The sequence below is a fragment of the Mustela erminea genome, chromosome 12 (genome assembly GCF_009829155.1).
Source record: "Mustela erminea isolate mMusErm1 chromosome 12, mMusErm1.Pri, whole genome shotgun sequence".
In the NCBI taxonomy this organism is placed as follows: domain Eukaryota; kingdom Metazoa; phylum Chordata; class Mammalia; order Carnivora; family Mustelidae; genus Mustela; species Mustela erminea.
The window spans coordinates 88,893,330-88,915,660 of record NC_045625.1 but is presented as its reverse complement, the minus strand read 5'-3'; the positions used below and the strand labels follow the sequence as shown (position 1 = coordinate 88,915,660).

The 22,331-nt window shown below is 45.4% G+C and overlaps 1 protein-coding gene across 7 annotated transcripts in view; it reads left to right on the top strand.

Moving 5' to 3' along the window:
* IARS1 (isoleucyl-tRNA synthetase 1) overlaps positions 1 to 22,331 on the top strand; it is a 71,672-nt gene that overhangs the window by 24,010 nt on the left and 25,331 nt on the right. For all 7 annotated transcript variants that reach the window (XR_004277688.1, XM_032308773.1, XM_032308776.1 and 4 more), the window contains exons 8-20: positions 1,016 to 1,103; positions 1,349 to 1,409; positions 5,559 to 5,654; positions 9,686 to 9,808; positions 10,510 to 10,601; positions 11,263 to 11,361; positions 12,969 to 13,095; positions 14,229 to 14,302; positions 14,663 to 14,857; positions 16,613 to 16,699; positions 18,687 to 18,770; positions 19,800 to 19,944; positions 21,487 to 21,607. Coding sequence is in view for 6 of the 7 variants with exons in the window: in XM_032308773.1 (XP_032164664.1) it covers positions 1,016 to 1,103; positions 1,349 to 1,409; positions 5,559 to 5,654; positions 9,686 to 9,808; positions 10,510 to 10,601; positions 11,263 to 11,361; positions 12,969 to 13,095; positions 14,229 to 14,302; positions 14,663 to 14,857; positions 16,613 to 16,699; positions 18,687 to 18,770; positions 19,800 to 19,944; positions 21,487 to 21,607 (1,392 nt within the window). In the remaining variant the exon portion in view is untranslated. The remainder of the gene's footprint in view (positions 1 to 1,015; positions 1,104 to 1,348; positions 1,410 to 5,558; positions 5,655 to 9,685; positions 9,809 to 10,509; positions 10,602 to 11,262; positions 11,362 to 12,968; positions 13,096 to 14,228; positions 14,303 to 14,662; positions 14,858 to 16,612; positions 16,700 to 18,686; positions 18,771 to 19,799; positions 19,945 to 21,486; positions 21,608 to 22,331) is intronic.

Genomic DNA, 22,331 nt, shown 5'->3' with positions numbered 1-22,331 from the left:
TTTTTTTTTTTTTTAAAGATTTTATTTATTTATTTGACAGAGAGAGATCACAAGTAGGCAGAGAGGCAGGCAGAGAGAGAGAGGAGGAAGCAGGCTCCCCGCTGAGCAGAGAGCCCGATGCGGGACTCGATCCCAGGACCCTGAGATCATGACCTGAGCCGAAGGCAGCGGCTTAACCCACTGAGCCACCCAGGCGCCCCTAAATAAAAACTTTTAAAAAATCCTTCGGTATGTCATACTTTACAGGTGGGAGTTTAGTCTTTTTTATGAGGCGATTTGTCATTTGTTATTAAATTGTAAATGTTTATACATTTATTCTAGCTTTCTATTCCTAGAATACTATCCTCCAGAAACACTCTAATAAGGGTACAGAGATAAATACAATGGTATTCATTACCCCCATGTTCACAGTAGTAACAATCTGAAAACAACTTCAATGTCTAGTATTATTTGATAGGTTAAAAATGACTTGTGCTTCTTTAGAATGGGGTACAGTACAGCTGTTTAGAATGAGAAAGGACAGTCTGTGTTGAAACATGGAAAGATGTTCACAATATAGTATGTAAAGACAGACTGAAAACGATATTGACTGATATCCCATAATTACTTTATTTAAAGTAGCTATTTACATAAGACTTGTGTTAGTATAAACATAAAAAAATACCTGGAGGGCAACACTCAAATGATAGTGTCAAGATGAGCAGGGACTTTTACTCAGGGAGTTTCTTGATTTGTTAATGTTACAGTTTTTAAGCATTCACATATATTACCTCTGGTTGGAGAAAATAAAGATTACTTTATGTAAAATGGAGAGAAGTTCAGTTAAGTGCATGTGCTGTTTTTGTCTTCTTTGGGTCTGGAAAACAGTGTGCATTGGTGCCCTGGTGCATTTTTCTGTGACTGCTGCGCATATGCGGCGATACGGGACCCCGCAAGGGAGGATGTGCTGGTGTGTTTCTAGACTCTGCCGAAGTCTGAATGTCACTGAAGTCCACTTTTTCCCTTGCTCTCCTAGATGTTGTCAGAGGAAAATTACTCATTTTAATGGAAGCCAGATTATCAGCCCTCTATAAGTTGGAGAGTGACTATGAGATCCTTGAAAGGTGAATATAAAATTATTGATTCATGCATGTGTGTGTTAACTTTGAAAGGTGAAACACTTTATTACCCCAAAGCTCAGTTTTTCAAGTTCAGCTAATACTACTGAGTACATTCACATTACACATTCCAGCATTAACGACTAAGAAACAAGTAGTAAACCAGGAGGGAGTTGTGACTTAATTGTCTGTAGTTTCATTTCTTTGAGGATTTTAGTCTAATTATGGGTTTGCCTTTCTTTTTTTTCTAGATTTCCTGGTACCTGTCTCAAAGGCAAGAAGTATAGGCCCCTGTTTGACTATTTTGTGCAGGTGAGCTTAGGGACCTCTACCACGTGGGTACTCCGTACCTAAGTACTGGGTCACCAGAGTGCTGTGATGATGCCTGTAGTGGGAGTCGCTGTACTGCTGTCCCCTGGCTTGTATGGTGTGCCTGGCTTAGATGGTTGTCTGTGGCTTATTAGGTGTCTGTGTCTTGTGTGGGTTTCCTGTGGCTTGTGTGGATGTCCTGATCCAAAGTCTGTCTTAGTAGTAACAAAGTTAAATTGTGTTTGTTTCGCTTTCTTGGTTTAATAATTAAAATCTATGGGAATGTTTTTAATACTTTTCTCAAGTTAGAAAAGGAAGCACATAAGTTTGTATATTTTTGTTGTTTATAGTCGACATATCATCCAGGAAATTTATTGGGTTTTTTGTTTCTTTGTTAGTTCTGTTTTGTTCGGGGGGGGGGGTTGTTTTTTGTTTTTTGTTTTGTTTTGTTTTGTTTTTTAAACAAATTTAAGATAGTGCTCAGAATAAAACCTGTGTGTAACACTAAACAGAGTTCATTTCAAGGAAACTGATGAGGCAGGTGTTCTAAAACCTGGCCACCGAGGCAAAGTTCATACATGTGGTAACTTAGTTTTCTTCAGAGTCACAGAGCTGTTTTGTGCAGTTTTCATTTTCTGGCAGCAGAGGTTCCGTACTTGAAAGCCCACCACCATCACCAAAAGAATAGAGTCCGCAGGAATTTCCCATTGATCCCCGTCTCTTCAGGGATAGTTTGGTTAGTGCAGGTGACATCTGCCATTTGGGCTCTGTCCACAATATCGCTCACATCTGTCTCTTCATTTTTGTGCTCCTTGAGTGTTTTCCCATGTTTCTTATCGTCCAAGTACTGTGGCACCGCCTGGCACAGTGACTCTTGACTTCCCCACACATAGCTGCTATAGCCTACTGTTGCCCAGAAGCCTTACCAATAACACAGTCGGCTAACAGATAGCTTGTATTTTATGTGTGTTATATACTATATTCTTCTCTTTTTTTAAGATTTTATTTATTTAGGGGCGCCTGGGTGGCTCAGTGGGTTAGGGCCTCTGCCTTCGGCTCGGGTCATGATCCCAGGTCGAGGGATCGAGCCCTGCGTCAGGCTCTCTGCTTGGCGGGGAGCCTGCTTCCTCCTCTCTCTCTCTCTCTGCCTGCCTCTCTGCCTGCTTGTGATCGCTGTCTGTCAAATAAATAAATAAAATCTTTAAAAAAAAAAAAAAAGATTTTATTTATTTATTTGACAGATAGCGATCACAAGTAGGCAGAGAGGCAGGCAGAGAGAGAGGGGGAAGCAGGCTCCCCACCAAGCAGAGAGCCCGATGCGGGGCTCAATCCCAGAACCCTGGGATCATGTCCCCACCCAAAGGCAGAGGCTTTAGCCCACTGAGCCACCCAGGCACTCCTGTTACATACTATATTCTTAAATTAAGATAGAGGGAAAAAATTTATTAAGAAAATCGTAAGGAAGAGAAAATATGTAATAGTATTTTCAGTAGTATACATACATTTATTGAAAAAAACTTCTTGGTGTTTTAAGCAGTTCTGAACACTTTGTTTTCCTAACCATTAAGTATATATGAAAAGGTTTTCTCTATAAAAAGACACAAAGTACAAAGTCCTAGCATATCTTATACTGTCCTAAAATAGAAAAAGTCAACTTTCCATATTATGAGATTAGCAGAACCATGATACATAAACTTGGAAAAGTTAACATGTGTGCATAAATACCAATTAATTTATAGTCTGAGTATAGATGTAGCACTTGCAAGAATAATTGCCAGGTTGAATGTGGCATATACAAAAACTGCAGCATAGTGTAGAGAAGTAGGAATTTTTACAGAATCACACTCAGTGATCTGTAATGTAGTATGAACTACATTTTAATAGGCTAAAGAAGAAAAGCAGCACCTCAGCAAGTACTGAAAAGCCTTTAATAAAACTCAGCTTCCCTGTGTTTAAGTCTCTTAGAAAACAAGGAATAAAGAAAACTTCCTCACTAAAAAAGAAAAAAAAAAAAAAAAACCACCACATATTGGTGGGCCAGGCAGGAGTGGATACCCACCAGGAAGGCAATGTCCTGCGTCCTGGTGGCTTTGGATCTGCTCTAATGGCTCCCCAGCAGGCCTGGAGACATAGGGCAGCTGCCCCATGGCCTTCAGCACCTGTGGCCACATGTGGGCTGGGGTGCCTTTAAGGATGGAGTGTATGCCCAACCAGAGCAGGCTTCACCTGTCCTGATGCAGCCCCGGAGCCCGGTTCCCAGAGGGTTGGGAGTGCCAGCGCTGTCCCTGCTCTTTGGGCCCGTTCTGTGGCCCAGCCTCCTGTCTGCCAGCTCTGGGTGCTGGACCCCACCACCCTGTCACTATAGGACCTGCAGCACTTCCTGGCCTCAGGTCCCCAGAGGGCTGACAACAGCCTCGGCAGGCTCCCTGGGTACTCAGAGCAGTAGGTGTCACCTCTGCACCAGTCACCTTTAATTCAGTCTCCTGGAGACTGGGGTGGGCAGTAGAAAATAAACACCTTATGGCTTTTGCTGTCCACTCCTAGGGAGAAAAATGTTTAAGTAGACCCTCAATCTGTGTTGTTCAAGGATTAGCTGTAAAGACCTTCCTCCTCGCTGTGAGCCTGCAGCCGCTTGCCCCCATACTCCGCTCGAGTGTACTCCGCTTGGCCTGACTGCTTCCGAACCACATCCTCTAATGTTGCTTTAAACATCTCCTTCACTGCTTTTCCTCCTTCCCTGCCTTTGTTTCACTCTGTTTTCCTCCTGTCTAAAAAATCCCTCACCTTTCTTTAAAGTCAGATGTGCTCAAGTACAACCTATTCTTCAAAGCTGAATTCAGATACCATCTGAAAAAAACATTTTTTTGAAATGCCTCTGGTTTCTCCTGAAAAATCTCATTGCTCCGCTCTTCTCTTGTGTATCTTAACATATTTTACTTCGGATTTTTTTGTCTTAAAACTCTCACTAGGGGCGCCTGGGTGGCTCAGTCGGTTAAAGCATCTGCCTTCGGCTCAGGTTGTGATCCCAAGGTCCTGGGATTGAGCTCCTGTCGGACTCCCTGTTCAGCGGGGCGCCTGCTTCTCCCTCTCCCTCTACCCCTGCGCCAGCCCCCACGCCGTTCTTTCTCTTTCCCTCTCCCTCTCCCTCTCCCTTTCTTTCAAATAAATAAAATCTTTGGGGAATAAAAGAAACATAGGAATACTATGTGCCTTTTTCATAAGATCATTGATTAAATGTGATTGAGTATGAAAATCATTTCTGGAAAATCATTTCTGAAAGTACATTTTGCAGAAGCAGAAAGACAGGAAAGCAAAGGGTCAGTTTAGCTGAACCGGTGTGTGCAAAGCAATTTGCACATTTTATGTAGTAACCTGACTTCAACAATGTTTCTCTACAGTGTGTGGAGCGCCTTTAACTAGAACTTCTCACTCTGGGCGCCCATTCCAGATTTTTTGTGGTTTGCCTTTGTAGCAGGGCTGACAGGAAGGTGACTGGGAGCCGCACTCCAGAGGTGTGGTGGGTGAGGGGGCATATGCTGAGGCAGCATGAGAAGCTGCACGCGCGGAGTAAGGGCAGGGCTGGGGCGTTGGAAGAACTGATTAAGCCCAGTTTTATGACTAAGGAGGTTAGAACATTTTCAAGTCTTCAGGTAATTATTTCATTTCTAAGGGAGAGATTATTCATAGAAAAGAGCATATTTCTTCCCAATCTGAATTTTTCTGTCCTCTTTCTGAAAAGAATTGTGCATGGGAAGAGTTTTTTCAGGGGCGTTTGACTGGCTCAGTGGTTAGAGTGTGTGACTCTTGGGGTCTGGAATTCGAGCCCCACATTAGGTACAGAGATTACTTAAATTTTTTTTTTTTTTTAAGATTTTATTTATTTATTTGACAGACAGAGATTACAAGTAGGCAGAGAGAGGAAAGCAGGCTCCCCGCAGAGCAGAGAGCCCTATGCGGGTCTTGATCCCGGGACCCCAGGATCCTGACCTGAGCTGAAGGCAGGGGCTTTAACCCACTGAGCCACCCAGGCGCCCCGAGACTATTTAAAAAAAAAAAAAAAGCTTTTTTCGTGTTCTTATCATATGCTGTTACAAAAGTGATGAACGGCGTGGCAGTGTCTCATCCACTGCGCCTGCTGACCTTCTGTTCCAGTGCAAGGGGAGTGGCGCCTTCACGGTACTTGCTGACAGCTACGTGCGGGAGGAGGAGGGCACAGGAGTGGTGCACCAGGCTCCTTACTTCGGTGCTGTGAGTACTAGAAGTCTTGCAATCGTGTCTATGGGAAGGGAGCGTTGTGGCCACTGATGGGGGGGGGTGTGTGTGTGTATGTGTGTGTGTGATGCACCTCGTTCTTGGGCACACTGGCCCTGCTCTTCAGGCTCACTGCCCCCCAAAGATGGTTTATCAAACTTAAATCTGCAATTTCCTTTCATTCTGAGCTGATCTCTGAAAATGATGAGCTGAACCCTGGGTGTTGCTGGGCATTTTGTTTCCGTTCATAACTTACTGTCTGTGCACTCTGCTCTTTTCGGTGTGCAGTTCTGTGAGTTCTGAAAAGGGCATCGATTTACATAGGCCCTGTGATCATCAGAGTGTGGAGAGGTGCCACACCTCCAAGGGTGCTCTTGAGCAAGTGCCATGGTGAGAGCAGAACTTGACCTCCTCAAAGCTATATGGTGTGGCTAATTTTAAATTTTTCCCAGAGTAGTTTTTCTAAAAATGCAAACATTTCTAAAAATTTTCTAAAAATGCTGTTCATGTCATTTGTGTATGAACAAAACGCCCACTGGGGACAGAGGCTTGATCGTTCTGTCAGTGGGAGTGAAGTTAGGTAGTCTGTCTCCATTCTTTTTGCTTTCGTGCCTAACCTCTGCAGAGATTTTTATTATAGGACTCTTCAAATATACACAGATGTAAAGAGGTATTAAAATAAATCCTGATGTTCACAACATCCAGCTGCATTAATTATCAGCATTTGGGACGTCTGCTTCTATCTTCTACCTTGTCCTTTTCCTCCACACCTTCTCCGCTTTGGCTTGAGGATTTTGAAACAAATCCTCAACATCCTTTTCTTCATCTGCAGATATTTTGCTACACAACTGTGACTGATATGGCCCTTTATTTTTAATATTGCCACCATCCCACTGTTGTACCCAATAAAGTTAATGCTTCCTTAGTGTCACCTAATACCTGGTCATTACTCAGTATGATGGAAGCAGTCTTCATAATACTGTTTACTGGGTTTCAAGAACTAGTCCAGTTTTAGTTATTCATAATAATTTTAGGGTCAACTGGTATGATTCCTACACTGATAATAAATAATAAAAAGAAAACTTCTTGGTTTTGAATTGTGGTTTAGGTTTTCCCATTAAAATGTATTTGTCATAAACTAGGTATGTTTGGGTTTTTTGTTTGTTTTTTTAGGTGCCACATAAGAATGAAATCATATGTTATTTGTCTTTGTCTGATTTATTTCACTTAGCATAATACCCTCTGGTTCCATCTGTGTTGTCAGGAATGGTAAGATCTCATTCTTTTTTTTTTTTTTTTTTTAAAGATTTTATTTATTTGCCAGAGATAGAGAGAGAGTACACACAAGCAGGCAGAGAGGCAGGCAGAGGCAGCGAGAGAAGCAGGCTCCCTGCCGAGCAAGAAGCCCGATGCGGGACTTGATCCCAGGATCCTGGGATCATGACCCGAGCCGAAGGCAGTGGCTTAACCAACTGAGCCACCCAGGCGTCCCAAGATCTCATTCTTTAATGGCTGAGTGAGACTCCGTGGTAGGCATCACGTCTTCTCTGTCCTCTCGCCTCCTGGACACGTGAGTGGCTTCCATATCTTGGCTCTTGTAAATAATGCTGCAGTAAACACAGGGATACATATATATTTTTGAATTAGTGTTTTCATTTTCTTCAGGTGACTGGATTTGCTGGACCCTGTGATGCTTCTGTTTCTAATTTTTGAGGAATCTCCATGCTATTTTCTAAAGAGATTGCACCAATTTACATTCCCACTGACGGTGCACAATGGTCCCTTTTTCTCCACATCTTCGCCAGCACTTTTTGTTTCTTGTGTTTTTTATTCTAGCCTACCTGACAGGTGTGAGGTGATACCTCATTGTGATTTAGATCTGTGTTTCCCTGATGAGTGATGTTGGGTATATTTTCACATCTCAGTTAGCATCACTATCTTCTTTGGAAAAATGTCTCTGCGGGTCCTCTGCCCATTTTTTAATAGGACTGTTTGCTTTTTGGTGTTGAGTTGTGTAAGTTCTTTATATATTTTGGATATTTACCCTTTATCAGATAGGACATTTGTGATATCTCCCTGCATTCAGTAGGTCGCCTTCTATTTTGTTGATGGTTTCCTTTGCTGTTCAGAGGCTTTTTATTGTGGTGTAGTCCCTGTAGTTTATTTTTAGTGTTGAATCCCCTCCCTGGAGAGACATAGCCATATATATGTTGCTGTGGCTGCTGTTCATGAGATTACACTCTCTGTTTTCTTTTAGGAGTTTTATGGTTTCACATCTCCCATTTAGGTCTTTTATCCATTCTGACTTTATTTTTGTGTGTGGTGTAAGGTAGAGGTCCAGTTTCATTCTTTTGCATGTAGCTGTCCAGTTTTCCAACATTGTTTATTAAAGAGACTGTCTTTTCCCCATTGTATATTCTTTCCCGCTTTGTAGTAGATGAACTGACCAGATAAGCATGGGTTTATTTCTGGGCTCTCTATTCTGTTCCATTGGTCTGTGTCTTTTTGCGGCAGTACCATGCTGTCTTGACTGCTATAACTTTGTAGGATACCTCAAAATCTAGGATTGTGATACCTCTAGCTTTGTTCTTAAGATTGCTTCGGGCATTCAGAATCTTTGTGGTTCAAGCAAATTTTAGTATTATTTGTTCTAGTTCTATGAAAAGTGCTGTTGGCTTTTTGGTAGGGATTGCATGAACTCTGTCCGTTGTTTTGGGTAGTAGGGACATTTTAAGAATTTCGTTCTTTCAGTCCATGAGCATGGAATGTCTTTCCATTTCTTGTCATCTTTAATTTCTTTTATCAATATTTTATAGTTTTCAGAGTACAGGTCTTTACCTCCTTGATTAAGTTTATTCCCGGGGCCCCTGGTTGGCTCAGTGGGTTAAAGCCTCTGCCTTCAGCTCAGGTCATGATCCCAGGGTTCTGGGATCGAGCCCCACATCGGGCTCTCTGCTTGGCGGGGAGCCTGCTTTCTCCTCTTTCTCTGCCTGTCTCTCTGCCTACTTGTGATCTCAGTCTGTCAAATAAATAAATAAATAAAATCTTTAAAAAAAAAAAAGTTTATTCTCAGGTATTTTGTTACTTTTGGTGCAATTGTAAATGGGATTGTTTGCTTAATTTCTCTTTCTGCTACTCCGTTATTAGTGTATAGAAACACATCAGATTTCTGTATGTTGATTTTGCATCCTGTAAAATCTGATTTTGCTGATTTTATTTGTTCTAATAGTTTCTTGGTAGAGTATTTAGAATTTCTATATATAGTCATCATGTCATCGGCCAAGTGGCAGCCCAACTTTTTCCTTACCAGTATGCATGTCTCATTTGTTTTTGTTGTCTGACTACTTTGGCTAGAACTTCTGGTACCATGTTGACTAAAAGTGGTGAGAATGGACATCCTTGTCTTGTTCCTGACTATGAGGAAAACTGTCAGTTTTTTCCACCATTTAGTGTGGTGTTAGCTATGGGTTTTTCATATATGGCTTCTATTATGTTGAGGTATGTTCCCTCTGAACCCACTTTGTTGAGTTTTTTTCACAAGTGGGTGTTGAATTTTATCCAGTGCTTTTTCTGCATCTATTGAAAGGATCATAGAGTTTTTACCCTTCATTTTGTTAATGTGATGTAGCACGTTGATTGATTTGTGGACACTGAACATCCTTGTATCCCCAGAGTGAATCCTACTTAATCGTGGTGAATGATTTCTTTTACTGTAGTGTCAAGTGGAGTTTGTTGGGTACTTTTGTGTCTGTGTTCACAAGGGATACGTGTGTGTCATCTTCTTCCGTCTTTAGTGGATACTGTGCTGTATACAGGGGTGTGTGCAGTAACGGCTGGGAAGATGATGTAATCCCTGTCCAGCTACAAGGCTCTGGGATTCTCTAAATGGTCCTGAATTAACTTCAGCTGAGAAGATAAAGTCCGTTGCACTCAGGTGTCAGAATACTGAAGCGTTCTCTTGTAAATCTGTCACCTCCCACACTCCTATCTGGTACACACTCAACCTGTTTCGTTCCCCTTGTCCCCAGGACGACTATCGGGTCTGTATGGACTTCAACATCATTCAGAAAGACTCTCCTCCCGTTTGCCCTGTGGATGCTTCAGGCTGTTTCACGGCAGAAGTGACAGATTTCACGGGACAGTATGTGAAGGTCTGTGTCTCTGTGACAGAGAAAGGTGTGGGTTTCATCACACTTCTTTCTTTAAGCAGCTTTTTATTAAATAGCTTCGTATCTGGATTTTTTTCCCAGGAAGTTGGTTTGGTTTAGTTTCAGCACATAAAACCAGAAAAAGATAGATATTAGCAGCCACATTCTAAGGGTCTAGTATCTTCAGAGGAAGCATGCTAGTTTCCTAGGCAGGAGTCCTTGGAACTGGGCACTGACTGGTAACTCCTGAAGCAGCACTGAGGCTTCAGGGCCTTCGTCGCTGGTGGAAGACTTCACTACCTCACATGGTCTGGAAGTGCTCAGGAAGATACCTAAAGTTAGACTGTGCCTCAGTTGTGGACAGAGTATATTTTACAATGCATGTGTTGTTGGGTTTTTTTATGTTATTTGATAGAGAGAGAGAGAGACAGTGAGAGAGGGAATACAAGCAGGGGGAGTGGGCAGAGGGAGAAGCAGGCTTCCCACCAAACAGGGAGCCTCATGTGGGGCTTGATATCAGGACCCTGGGATCATGACCCTAGCTGAAGGTGGCCGCTTAATGACTGAGCCACCCAGGCACCCTTACATGAGTTATTTTTGCCTGTTAGATATTAAAATACCAGATTGCAGTGATATACATAATTCTTGGGTGTTACCAAGTATTGCAGGATATTTTAGTGGCTAGATTTTTATTTTTTAAACAGGATGCTGACAAAAACATCATCAGGACTCTGAAGGAGAAAGGCCGACTTCTTGTTTCCAGCACCTTCACTCACAGTTACCCCTTCTGCTGGAGGTGAGAAAAAGTGCAGACTTCCAGCTCGAGCTTCTAGCCTGTGGGGGCCATGTAGCGTGTGTGCCCGTTCCGCAGTCTGCGGTCCCCTCTCATTTGTAAGCTTTACAGTTAGTGTGGGGAAACTGCCCTCTTGAATTCCATTCCTCTTGTATAGTTCCTCTTTTCCTCTGCACTCGTCTGGGAAATATCAACATGTACAGCTGCTTTGTGTCAGGGCCACATTTCTTTAAAATGAGACATATCTCTAAAATTTCCCAGTGGAACTTGGGGAGACATAGAAGATGACACAAGTTAGAATACAAGATCGTGCTGTGAAGATGTGCGTGGAATTGGAATGTTCAGTGCCATCAAGTCTGTTCCCACATTGCCTCTTTGCTGAAGCTGCTGTCATTTCTTAGACAGCTGTCACACACCAGCAGAACCATATTCTTTTTCTTGTTCTTTAAAGCTTTTATCTTCTTGGTGTTGTGGAGGGAGAGGACCAGGACCAAGGACAAGGCATTAATGTTTGTTTTAAAAAAAAAAGAAAAAAAGAAAAGAAGTTTCAGCAGAAGGCCACGTAGATGGGGGTGATGTCAGTAAGAGACCAAAAGTTGCTCTCACCGTGGGTGCCTGGATACCTCGGTCTGACCAGCCATGTGTTGCATTTTTGCTTCCCCAGGTCAGACACTCCCCTGATTTACAAAGCCGTGCCCAGCTGGTTCGTGCGGGTGGAGCACATGGTGGACCAGCTCCTGCGGAACAATGACCTGTGTTACTGGTGAGCAGGGGCCGAGTGTCCTCACAGGGTCCTGTGTCACAGGCTCACACTTCTCCCAGATTATAATAATTCTGATAGCTCTTTTAGTCTGTGTTTTCAGGACCACAGATTAATTTAAATAATATTAAAAGCAGTAGCATCCTTCGTAAGATAAGGCAAACGGAGGGAGCATTTTGCCTTTCTGTTAGCCTTAAGTAATAGTCATTTTCAGGATAAATGGTTATTTTTGAATCTACCTGCAGAAGCTATATGTGCTTCCTGCTTTTGATGCGTGCTGAGTTCGTAGACCGTGCCGATGAGCACTGGTGGGACAGAAGCCTTGCTCTCAGCTAGTATGTGACCTGCAAGGAGGTGTTACTGCAGCCTGTAAGGCTGAATAAAGTCGGGCTGGATCTGCGTATTATGGAACACTGTTTTTCACCGAGAGTTCTGAGGGCGATCACTATTTCTTACTTCCACAAGAACCCAACGTGACTTAAAAATTTACTGCATTTCATTTTGGAAGAATGGGGAGAATCTCAGGACAGTAAAAAGAAAGGATTATGAGCTACTGTGAACTATAGCTTTGAGAGAGAGAGAGAGCGTGTGCACACACAAGCAGGGGGTGGGAAGTGAAAAAGGGAGGAGAGAAAGAATCTTAAGGCGACTCCACACGGAGCATGGCTTAATGTCACAACCTGAGATCGTGACTTAGCTGACACTCAACCAGCTGAGCCGCACAGGTGCCCCATGAACAAGCTTTTCTGCTTTCTAGCAAATTGACCCTGATTTCTCCAAAAGAAAGCAGTTTTTCATTTTTATTCCTAGGAAGCTCTTCAGTTGCCCTACTGTGTGAAGTGCTGGGTACAGGCTGTTAGACTGTGGCCTCATGCAGGCCTGTAAACCGACCTTTGTAATACCGGGCACAGCTGGGGTGCTTGGGAACAGGATGTGTGGGACCGGGAGTGCCTTAACCAGCCTACTGCTTAGGAAGGTTTCCTGCCGAGCTGGACTTCAGGGTATAAGGAGCCGTGGGATTGACTCCGCTTGGTGGGGAGAGGAGAGGAGGGGCGGCTGCAGGGTGAAGGTCATGGTGGAGGGACGGCGTAGGCTGAGGCGGTTAGGTGAGAAGCTGCATTCTAAGGAATTCCCGCATTGCCAGAGCTTAGAGTGTGATGGCAGGAGACCCCGCCATGAGCCTCAGGAAGCAGCTCCGGATCAGCCTTCCATAGCCTAGCCTGTTGTGTGGGTGCTGGGAGCCCATGCTAATGAGTGTCGGTAACAGCAGTATTGTGTGGACGCCCTGAAGACTAGGTCGGAGCGAGCCCAGGGTGGTTGGCATCACGGTGACTGGTCGAGGGCTGCTGCCATCCCCTAGCTGGGGGCAGTGCAGGGAAGCACGTGCGCTGTGGGGTTCCTGTTACAGAGTATCTCCGGGGTGAATTCACGACAGGTGCAGCACCGTGAGTGTCCTGTGCTGTCCACACAGAGCACGTCCTCCTAGGAGTGAGCGGAGCATCTCTAGGGCAGCAGGTCCACAGAGCATATGCAAAGATTTGTGCAGATCTGATTTACAGATTTGCTTACTGATGTTCTCAGGCGTTGACCATCTGACCTGTTTATTGCAGGGTCCCAGAGTTTGTGCGAGAAAAGCGATTTGGAAATTGGCTGAAAGATGCACGTGACTGGGCGATTTCCAGAAATAGATACTGGGGTACCCCCATCCCCCTGTGGGTCAGCGATGACTTTGAGGAGGTGAGACGGGGCCTTGTGTTCTCATGTTGATTTTTGCTGAAGCACTTCATTTGTACATCTGGACATAGTTTCTTTTTTCTTTGCCCCTTTCTTATTTCATCCGTTTTTCTTTATTCCTTCCTAGAACAATATAAATAGAATTTGGGAGGTTTTTTAAAATTTGTTTTTACTTTACTTCTATTAAATACAATTTTTTAAATCTCCCTCTGTGTAAAAGTAAAGAAGGCAATTTGTATTTTTCTTAGGGAATCCACGTGTGTGTAAATACGTATATAGGTCTATGGATATACCCCCAACGTGCTGGACAGAAGCCGTCATATACGTATTTACACACACAGTCACCTGGTTTTATAAATTCAAGGTTGCAATGCTTTGGTAATGTTTTTAAGCTTTCCCTTTTAACCGCTCTGAGGGGGGATTTCATATGCCATGACTTGGTGTAGGTCTGGACTTTCAGGCCTGATCATCAGTTACTCACAAGGAGAGAAAAGGAGTGAGCAACAGAAGAAAGACAATTCAGCAGGCCTCCCAGGACTGAACTAGAAGGGTGGAGGATGTGGTGTTCCCTAGGTAGCAGACACCTGGGCGAGAACACACAGCAGCTCCTGCTGGGGCCACCCCACCGCGTGGGACCCTTTCAGGGCCTCAGCTGAGCTGAGGGCAGCCTCTTAGCCTTGACGAAACCCTACATGATGTCTTGTGATCTCGTTGGTTTGATCTGGTCCACACACAGTAATTTAGTTCTAACTTCAACTTAGAAAGATTCCTGATCAAGGAGTCAAATTCAAATGTCAGGAGGAAACTGGGATGCCTCAGAGTCACAGTATAGGCATTTCACTTAAACTGATTACACTGGGCAGAGATCTGGACCTAGTAAGCCGTCAGCAGGGGCATGTTGAGATGATGCTGTTAGGTCCTCTCCACGTAGGGACTCCTGAGACAGTGGTAGGTGGCAGAGTAATGGAGCCCACTCACCTCTTCAGTGACCTGCAGCCTTCCGTGAGTGTAAGCCACGTTAGTGACAACTGTCCTGAAGAACAGAGGTTTCTAAAACTAAGTGTGAATGCTGCATAAATTAAAGCTGTGTGATTTTTGCTCTGAGGTTCTCTTGCTTTTTAACTTTGCTTTGACAGGTAGTATGCATTGGATCGATGGCAGAACTTGAAGAGCTGTCGGGGGCAAAGATCTCTGATCTTCACAGAGAGAGGTAGTTTCTCAATGTTGATTCGGTTTCATTGTGTCATTCAGAGAGCATCGACATGGCCTCTGAAGCAGATTACGGAGCTGCGTGTAGAAATCAAATACTGGTTTACGGAATTACATTATTGATGACTCGTGTCATGTTGAGGAAGGGTGGCCTCTATCTTTGATTTGGATGTGGGCAACTTTGGTATAAAGCCCCGTATTGAGCCCCCACCCCATGCCTCTAAAGGCTGTGATAACTGCCAGTATTTCTGCTTGCAAATGAGTATGAAATCTCATCAGGGTGTTGTGTTTCCTTTTGACAATTAAACTGCAAGTCCTTTTGTGGTTGAAGTTAATAGACGTGGCTTGGCTTGTTTCTTAGCATTGATCATCTGACCATCCCTTCCCGCTGTGGGAAGGGAGTATTGCGTCGCATCTCTGAAGTGTTTGACTGTTGGTTCGAGAGCGGCAGCATGCCCTATGCTCAAGTTCATTATCCGTTTGAAAACAAGAGGGAGTTTGATGATGCATTTCCTGCAGACTTCATTGCTGAAGGCATTGACCAGACCAGAGGATGGTATGTTCTTGTTTCGGTCATTTTACTGATCTGATTTGATTTCACAGATACTTTACTGAGTACCTAGCGTTTATCAGCTTGGTGCTGGAGAGGCTGTGTCAAATGAGACAGGCCCTGCTCCTGCCCTCTGCCCCCTCACCACCAAGTATACTAGTAAAGTATCTTTTGAGTTGGGATCTTTTACTACAGTAAAGCTATGATTTTAGAGTTTATTTCATAGACATTTTGGAGTAGATAGATTTGTTATACTTAAAGATTAAGTGACACAAAATAATATGTGTTCTCAGCTTGTTCATTTTTTTTTTTTAAGATTTTATTTATTTATTTGACAGACAGAGATCACAAGTAGGCAGAGAGGCAGGCAGAGAGAGGGGGGGGAAGCAGGCGCCCTGCTGAGCAGAGAGCCCAATGCAGGGCTCGATCTCAGGACCCTGAGATCATGACCTGAGCCAAAGGCAGAGGCTTTAACCCGCTGAGACACCCCGGCGCCTCTCAGCTTGTTCATTTTAAATCATTTACTCAAATGTTTAATGAGTACTTTAATGAGTACATACAAAATAATGGCTTGGGTGCTACAAATTTAAGGGTTGATTGGAAATGTGCTCAGATGTTAAGGCTACTCTTACACAATAAACATTCTAAAAATCCAGACTGGGGGAAAAAGACAAACCATGGTGGAGCGGATTTTGGCATTGGTTTTATCTGGTACCTGTTAAAAGCAGTGCCGTCATCTTCTGAAGTAGAGGAAGGTACAGTACCTTCTTCTTGATTCTCCTTTCATTAGTGGTGATGTTGCGGAAGTGTTTAAGGAAGATAGGTGTCATTGTCTGCTGTGACACTTTCGCAGTAGATACGACAAGTTGATTGAGTTCCATCCTTAATGTTCCAGAAGGTGCTCTTTTCAGCATCCAATCCGTTTCTCTTTAGGCAGAGGTCCAATACCTTTCTTAGGGAAGACGCCTTGCCAGTAAGTCATTTGAGGCCCGGTGATGTCTGTCAGCATCTCACAGCCCTCACGTGGGTCCGTAGGCACTCGCTGCCTCCCTTCCCTTCCCTCAGACTTGGGCTGCCTGTCCTAGCAATCAAGTCCTCCTGACCTGCCTTCAGAGGAAGGGATATCAGTCCATGTTCCGTCATGTTCTGGGAGTGTAGAGTCAGCCTGGAGATGACACCAGAGCGTCAGTTACTGGGGTGGCTGCAGGGAGGTGGTAGAGTTTAGGAACAAGCCACACAGCAGCCTGGTGACAGCTGGCAGAGCAAAGACATCGTCTGTGCTCCTACGGTCTCTGCCTTCTGACTTCTGGGTGAGAATGTCTGCGTCTTTTGTCATCAGACTGTCCCATGTGACCTTGCGCTAAGGCCACACACGTCTCTGGATTTCCAGCCTGACATGTCTGGAGGTCCTGATAGGAAGGCCAGCACTGTCACCCAGCTGTCTCCTTCGAGGAAGTCAACAGTACTGTCCTCAGCGGCTGGGGGTCAGTACTCAGTTCCGGCCTTTATTAGCCATAAGTCACATTTTATGTTTTCTAAACTGATTGGTTTTGCGGTCGGTCCTATGTGATTTTTTTTTTAGCACACCCCAAATGATTCTAATGTTACTGGATTAAGAACCTTTGCTGTAAGTGATCTTTAATAGGTATAACTGACCTACAGTAGAAATTCAGTCCAGTAAATAAGCACAGATTTTTTCCCCTATGCTTAGACTCCTTTTCTGTTGTTGCTGAGCTGTCTTCTTTTTGGGTTTTTTTCCAGGTTTTACACCCTGCTGGTGCTGGCCACTGCTCTTTTTGGACAGCCGCCTTTCAGGAACGTGATTGTGAACGGGCTCGTCCTGGCAAGGCAGGTGCACATACTGGTGTTGTGACTAGTCCCGGTCCCTGGCCCCCTTGGCTCTGGCCGCCATAGTCCGGATGGACGTAGCCATTCTTTGTGAATCCAGGAACTTAGGGTCAGCCCAGCTTTGTTCCCGCTCTCCTCCTCCCCTGCTGTCAGCACCGCCTCTGCTCTTCCTTTCCGACCCACCCATCCCACTCACCTCTCGTCTCCAGGGCGCGCCTGCACGTACCCTCTACCCCAGGGAGAAGGGCAAAGTGGGGAGCTGGGGGCAGGGGAGGCGTGTGTCCTGCGATGCTGCTGGCGGGAGAACATCTGTCGTGGGGGATTGGATCAGGTGCGTGGGCCTGTAGCCCTGGTTTCATGTGCGCCCGGCCCTTTAATGAAGATTATTGTTAACCACTATTTAATATGAGGAAGCTGAGGGTTCTAGAGTTTCCAGGATCATAGGGAATCGGGTTTTTTTTTCTGTTGCCTATAGTTATAACAGAAAAAACACAAATCAATAAAACTAAGAAAAAACATGTATGCAGATACCCTGCCTCATGTCCTGTCTGAGGGAGGGCGGCCCCTGATAACCGCGTTGTGATTATACGTCTTCTCTCATCCAAGCCCCAGAACTGTTTCAGATGGGTACTTTCCTTTTGTCTTTTTTTAAGATTTTAAGATTTTAATTTGAGAGAGAGAACATGAGCAGGGGGAGCAGCAGGCAGAGGGAGAGGGAGAAGCAGGCTCCCCGCTGAGTAGGGACCCAGATACGGGGCTCGATCCCAGGACCCTGGGATCGTGACCTGAACTAAAGGTACACACTTAACTCACTGAGCCACCAGGCACCCCAAGGTGAGTCCTTTCCTTATCTCAGTTTGACATTTGAGCAATTTGAGATATAAAAAAATTAAGCAACTTGCTCAAAGTCATACAGCAAATGATGGTAACTTCATGTTTTATACCCAAGGAAGCCAGCTCGACAGTCTGCTTTTTTGCTTTTTTAAGATTTTATTTATTTATTTCGCAGACAGAGATCACAAGTAGGCAGAGAGGCAGGCAGAGACAGAGGAGGAAGCAGGCTCCCCACAGAGCAGAGAGCCTGATGCGGGGCTTGATCCCAGGACCCTGGGATCATGACCTGAGCCGAAGGCAGAGGCTTTAACCCACTGAGCCACCCAGGCGCCCCATTGTTTCTTTTGTTTTTTTTTTTTTTAATTGAAAATTTTGTTGAATTGTAGATTTGCGTGCAGTTGTGAAATAGTAGCAGAGAGCCCTTATGTGCAGTTTCCCCTGAACACCACCACAGTCAGCTGCTGTTAGGGCCCCAGTTCTCCTCAGACTCTGCACGTTATGCATACTTGTGTGCTGCTGTGTGCAGCTGCACACACAAACCACACGTGTAAGTCCCTGTCCACCAGCTTGGCTCTTTCAACAGCGCAGGACCCCTCCGTTCTTCTGTAACCCCCCACGCTCCCGTGCTCAGCCGCAGCCCCTGACAACCACTCATCTCTCCGCAGCTCTGTGAACTCTGTCATTTCAAGTACGTAACGTGAATGCAATCACACCACTTGTGACCTTAGAGACTGGCTTTTCCCCTCAGTGGGATCCTGGAGATCTCCCAGGACGGGTGTGTCCTCAGTCCCTTCCTCCCGATGGCTGAGCAGTGCCCTGTGGTGCGGGTGACCATCGCTGAGCCCCTCACCTGGGGAAGGACATGGAGTTATTTCCAGTGGCCGCTGACTGTGAATAGAGCTGGGAGCTTCCGTTACAGGTTTTTGCATCAATACAAGTTTCCAGTTCTCTGGAATAAATGCTGAGCCTATGTTCTTAGCTTCCCACCGACTTCACTGTGGAATTCAGAAGGAAGCTCGCAGGTGTTAATAGCCACTTGTGCCCTTATCCCACTTGCATTTCTGTCTTCCATTTTGCAGGTAACCTGTCACTGTTGTAAAGATAAGCTGTGATGGTGACTTACTTAATTGGCGTCTCCCTTTTGTTTTTCTAGTGATGGTCAAAAAATGAGCAAACGAAAAAAGAATTATCCGGATCCACTTTCCATCATCCATAAATATGGTGCCGACGCCCTCAGGTACAAGCCAGTGCTCTGCCCTGTGCATAATGTCCTTTTTGCGTAAGCTTCGCCTGTTCTGTTAATCATGTTCCTTTGATTTAGTTCATAATTAGCTATTTCAGACTTTATCTCTGTTACGGGGACAGTTAAATCAGTGTGGTGTTGGCTTCAAACCCTCAAGGCAGCTTCTCAGGAATAAGAATATTTCTCAGGAACAAGAGGTTTTAGGAACCAGAACCTGTGTTGCCCCCCGGCTGGCCACTGGGGTTTCAGCCTCACTCCCTTGCCTGGCTCTTCATCTCGTTGGCCATTTATTTTGTTTCTGTGCTTACAGCTCGGAAGAGCCATCTGAGGATTATTTATGCTAGGGCAAATGAAAATGCGTACCGAAGAGCTTTGAGAGAAGTGTGAGCCACTGCTTGAAATGTTAGTCCTTGTCATGCCCATTAGGTGTCGGGGTGGAAAGGAGCCACAGTGGTCACATCCTGCATCCTCCTGCTACAGCCACGGAGACCGCATCCAGGGGCTGAACCGAGGAACATTTAATGGGGAGTCCTACCCCCCCAGTTAGTGGTTAGCCTGCCCCTCGGCACTGCTGACAACCAAGCCAGATCATTCTCTGCTATGGGGGCTGTCCTGAGCATGTTTAGGGATGTCCCTGGCCTCTTCCCTCTGGAAACCCCTGTGTGCTGGCAGAGCACTTGCGGCGGATCCTTTTGTGAACTCCAGTGCTTGTGCAGGGTGTCGGGGGAGGAGGCCCCGCTGCCCGAGGCCCACACCAACACTGGCACGGGGCGTGCTTCTAGGTTGGTCAAGTGCCGTATTTTGGTCTGGGGTTATGTCTCCCCTTTGTTATTTGCTAGGTCTCTTGCACAAACAGCTTTGTCAGTTTTAAATTAACCTAAGAACAGTATTCTTAGGTCTTTTGTATATCTTTTAATTCTTGCCTTTTGTATAAAAAATGCTGTTTGCAGTGTCAACATGTCTAGTAAGAATACTTGTATTAATTTGTATATTCCTTTTCCATTAACATTCTTTCTCACCCAGACTGTATCTGATCAACTCCCCTGTGGTGAGAGCAGAAAACCTTCGATTTAAGGAGGAGGGTGTGCGTGATGTCTTGAAGGATGTGCTGCTCCCTTGGTACAACGCCTACCGCTTCTTCATCCAGAACATCCTGAGGCTGCAGAAGGTGTGGGGTGGGGGCCCGGCAGGCTGGGTTGAGCTGGGTCTGCTCCAGAGCGTGGGTGGCGCTGCCAGCAGTCCCTGTGGGTGGGACTCAGGGCCACCTTGGGGGCACTTCATGAAGGTGCTGGGCGGGCTCCGCTGGCCTCAGGAGGCACTGGGGCCTCCCCTGTAGAAGAGCTGCCTGGGAGGTGCATCCACTGCCCCGCTGCCCTCCCCTCATGGAACCAAGGCTGGTGGCGGTGGGGGTGAAAAGCCCACCACTCCCTGGGAGGGGACACCTGGTAAAGGCTGCTGCAGGCAGTGCTCAGTGAGACATCGAGGTCCAGACTCTGGAAGTGAGAGACTCCAGTGGCCATTAGAGGGGGAATGGCACATGTGGAAGTGCCTGATGGCCAGGGAGGCACCATCTGAAAACCTATGTGCCTGGCTGTGCTCTCAGGGCTCCATTTGGGGTCAGACTCCAGTACCCCTCATCTTTTATGTCCAACAGCTTACAGTAGAATCAGTGTGTACATTACTATTGACTAATTATACAACGTTGATGCTTTCTGGAAATGGGCTGGAGGCGTGAGCTGTGAGTGTCCCCCTCGGGCAGGCTGGCTATTCCCATGCTGCCACCTCTGGCTTGTCTCCCATGTGGGCTTCTCCCTGTGGGCTAAGGAGGGCAGGCGCTCTCCCAAGGTCTCTGCTGCTGTGGGACACCAGAGCACCACGGGGCCCGCATGGGCTTGGCCATCAGACGCTGGCTCTACCATCAGGCTCTCAGATCAGGGCCGGAGTCAACACAGCCATTGCCCTGCCAGCCTGGTGTTGCTGCTGCATGAGGGCGGACAGGTGGACTGGACCTTCAGCACAAGGACAGTTTTGCAAAGCGGGGGGGCGGGGAGGTACACAGCATTCTAGTTAAAATGGACAATTGAAGCAGAGATGTTAGTTCCTAATGCTCATGTTCGGTCTGTAGACAATCGTCCAGCCCTAGCCAGCTCTACTAGCTTTCCTTCATTGGATCTGAAGTAACTAAATCCTACACTTACAAGATTTTGGAATATTTCTCAACTCATACTCATTTTTGGTACAAAGGAATAATTTTTTCCTAAATTCTATTCAGAGTAGTCAAAAATACAATTCATTAACTGAGTACTTTATGTCCCAAGTTTGGAGCTTATTTGGAAAATACTGCTAAGAATCAGTAATTTAAATTGCCACTTGATCTGGAGTTTTGTGGATGGCTGTTGTGGGCCACTTCAGTTTAAGTGGGTTTTTTGTTGGTTTGTTTTTAGATTTTATTTCTTTATTTGACAGAGAGAGATACAGTGAGAGAGGAAACACAAGCAGGGTGAATGGGAAAGGAAGAAGTAGGCTCTTTGCTGAGCAGGGAGCCCAGTGTGGGGCTCGATCCCAGGACCCTGGGATCATGACTTGAGCTGAAGGCAGGTGCTTAACGACTGAGCCACTTAAACCACAGTTTAAGTGGTTTAAAGAGTTTATTTCTGTACAGTAATTTTCCCTAAGCATGCTGAATGTTTTAGTACTTGTCCCTTCGCAGGAGGAAGGAACGGAATTCCTCTACAACGAGAACACAGTTAAAGAAAGTGCCAACATCACAGACCGGTGGGTCCTGTCCTTCATGCAGTCACTGGTTGGGTTCTTCGAGACTGAAATGGCAGGTAAATGGAAATGGAAATAAGAGTTCTTTTTCTGATTACCCTTTCGATACTTAACTGTGTTTTTTTAGAAACATAGAGGGCGTTTTATAAACATTTTGAGAGATACGGAACACTAGATAAATCCTTGTTTCTTTTAACCCCTCAAATATGATTCTGTTAAGACTTGTAGTCATGCTGCTCAGAGGCCTGGGGGTCAGCTCTGTCTCACCCCACCAGCCACAGACACCACACGGCCTTCCTCGGTTTCTTTCTCTGAAAAGTTCCTGGTGGTGGTGTTACAAGGCTCAGACAGAGATTGTGTGCAAAGAGTAGCTGGCAGACAGGAGATGCTCAAGGAGTGCTTATTAGCATGTGTTTTTTAGTCTATTAAATAAGCAGTCCGTGTTTAGAAAAATAGTAATAAGGTGGATGTTTTCCCCATATTTGTTACCTATAACAATGAGTTGTGTCTTGGACACAGGTTGGAGACATAGGTTATGTTGGTTTCCTCAAGGTTGGAGACAGAACAAACTAAGTCTGGGGGAAATTCCAGAAACTACTGAAGTAGGATACCTGACATGGGTCCGACAAAGTTGGTGGGCAGATGTCCCCTGTCAAGGTTAACCATCCTGGCCCAGGCGGTGCAGTCGTGCAGGCACATGGCCTTCCTGGAATCTTGGTGCCTCAGCCCTTGACACAAGAGGATGTTGAGTCCAGGAATTCCCACAGGCTGCCAGGCATCCTC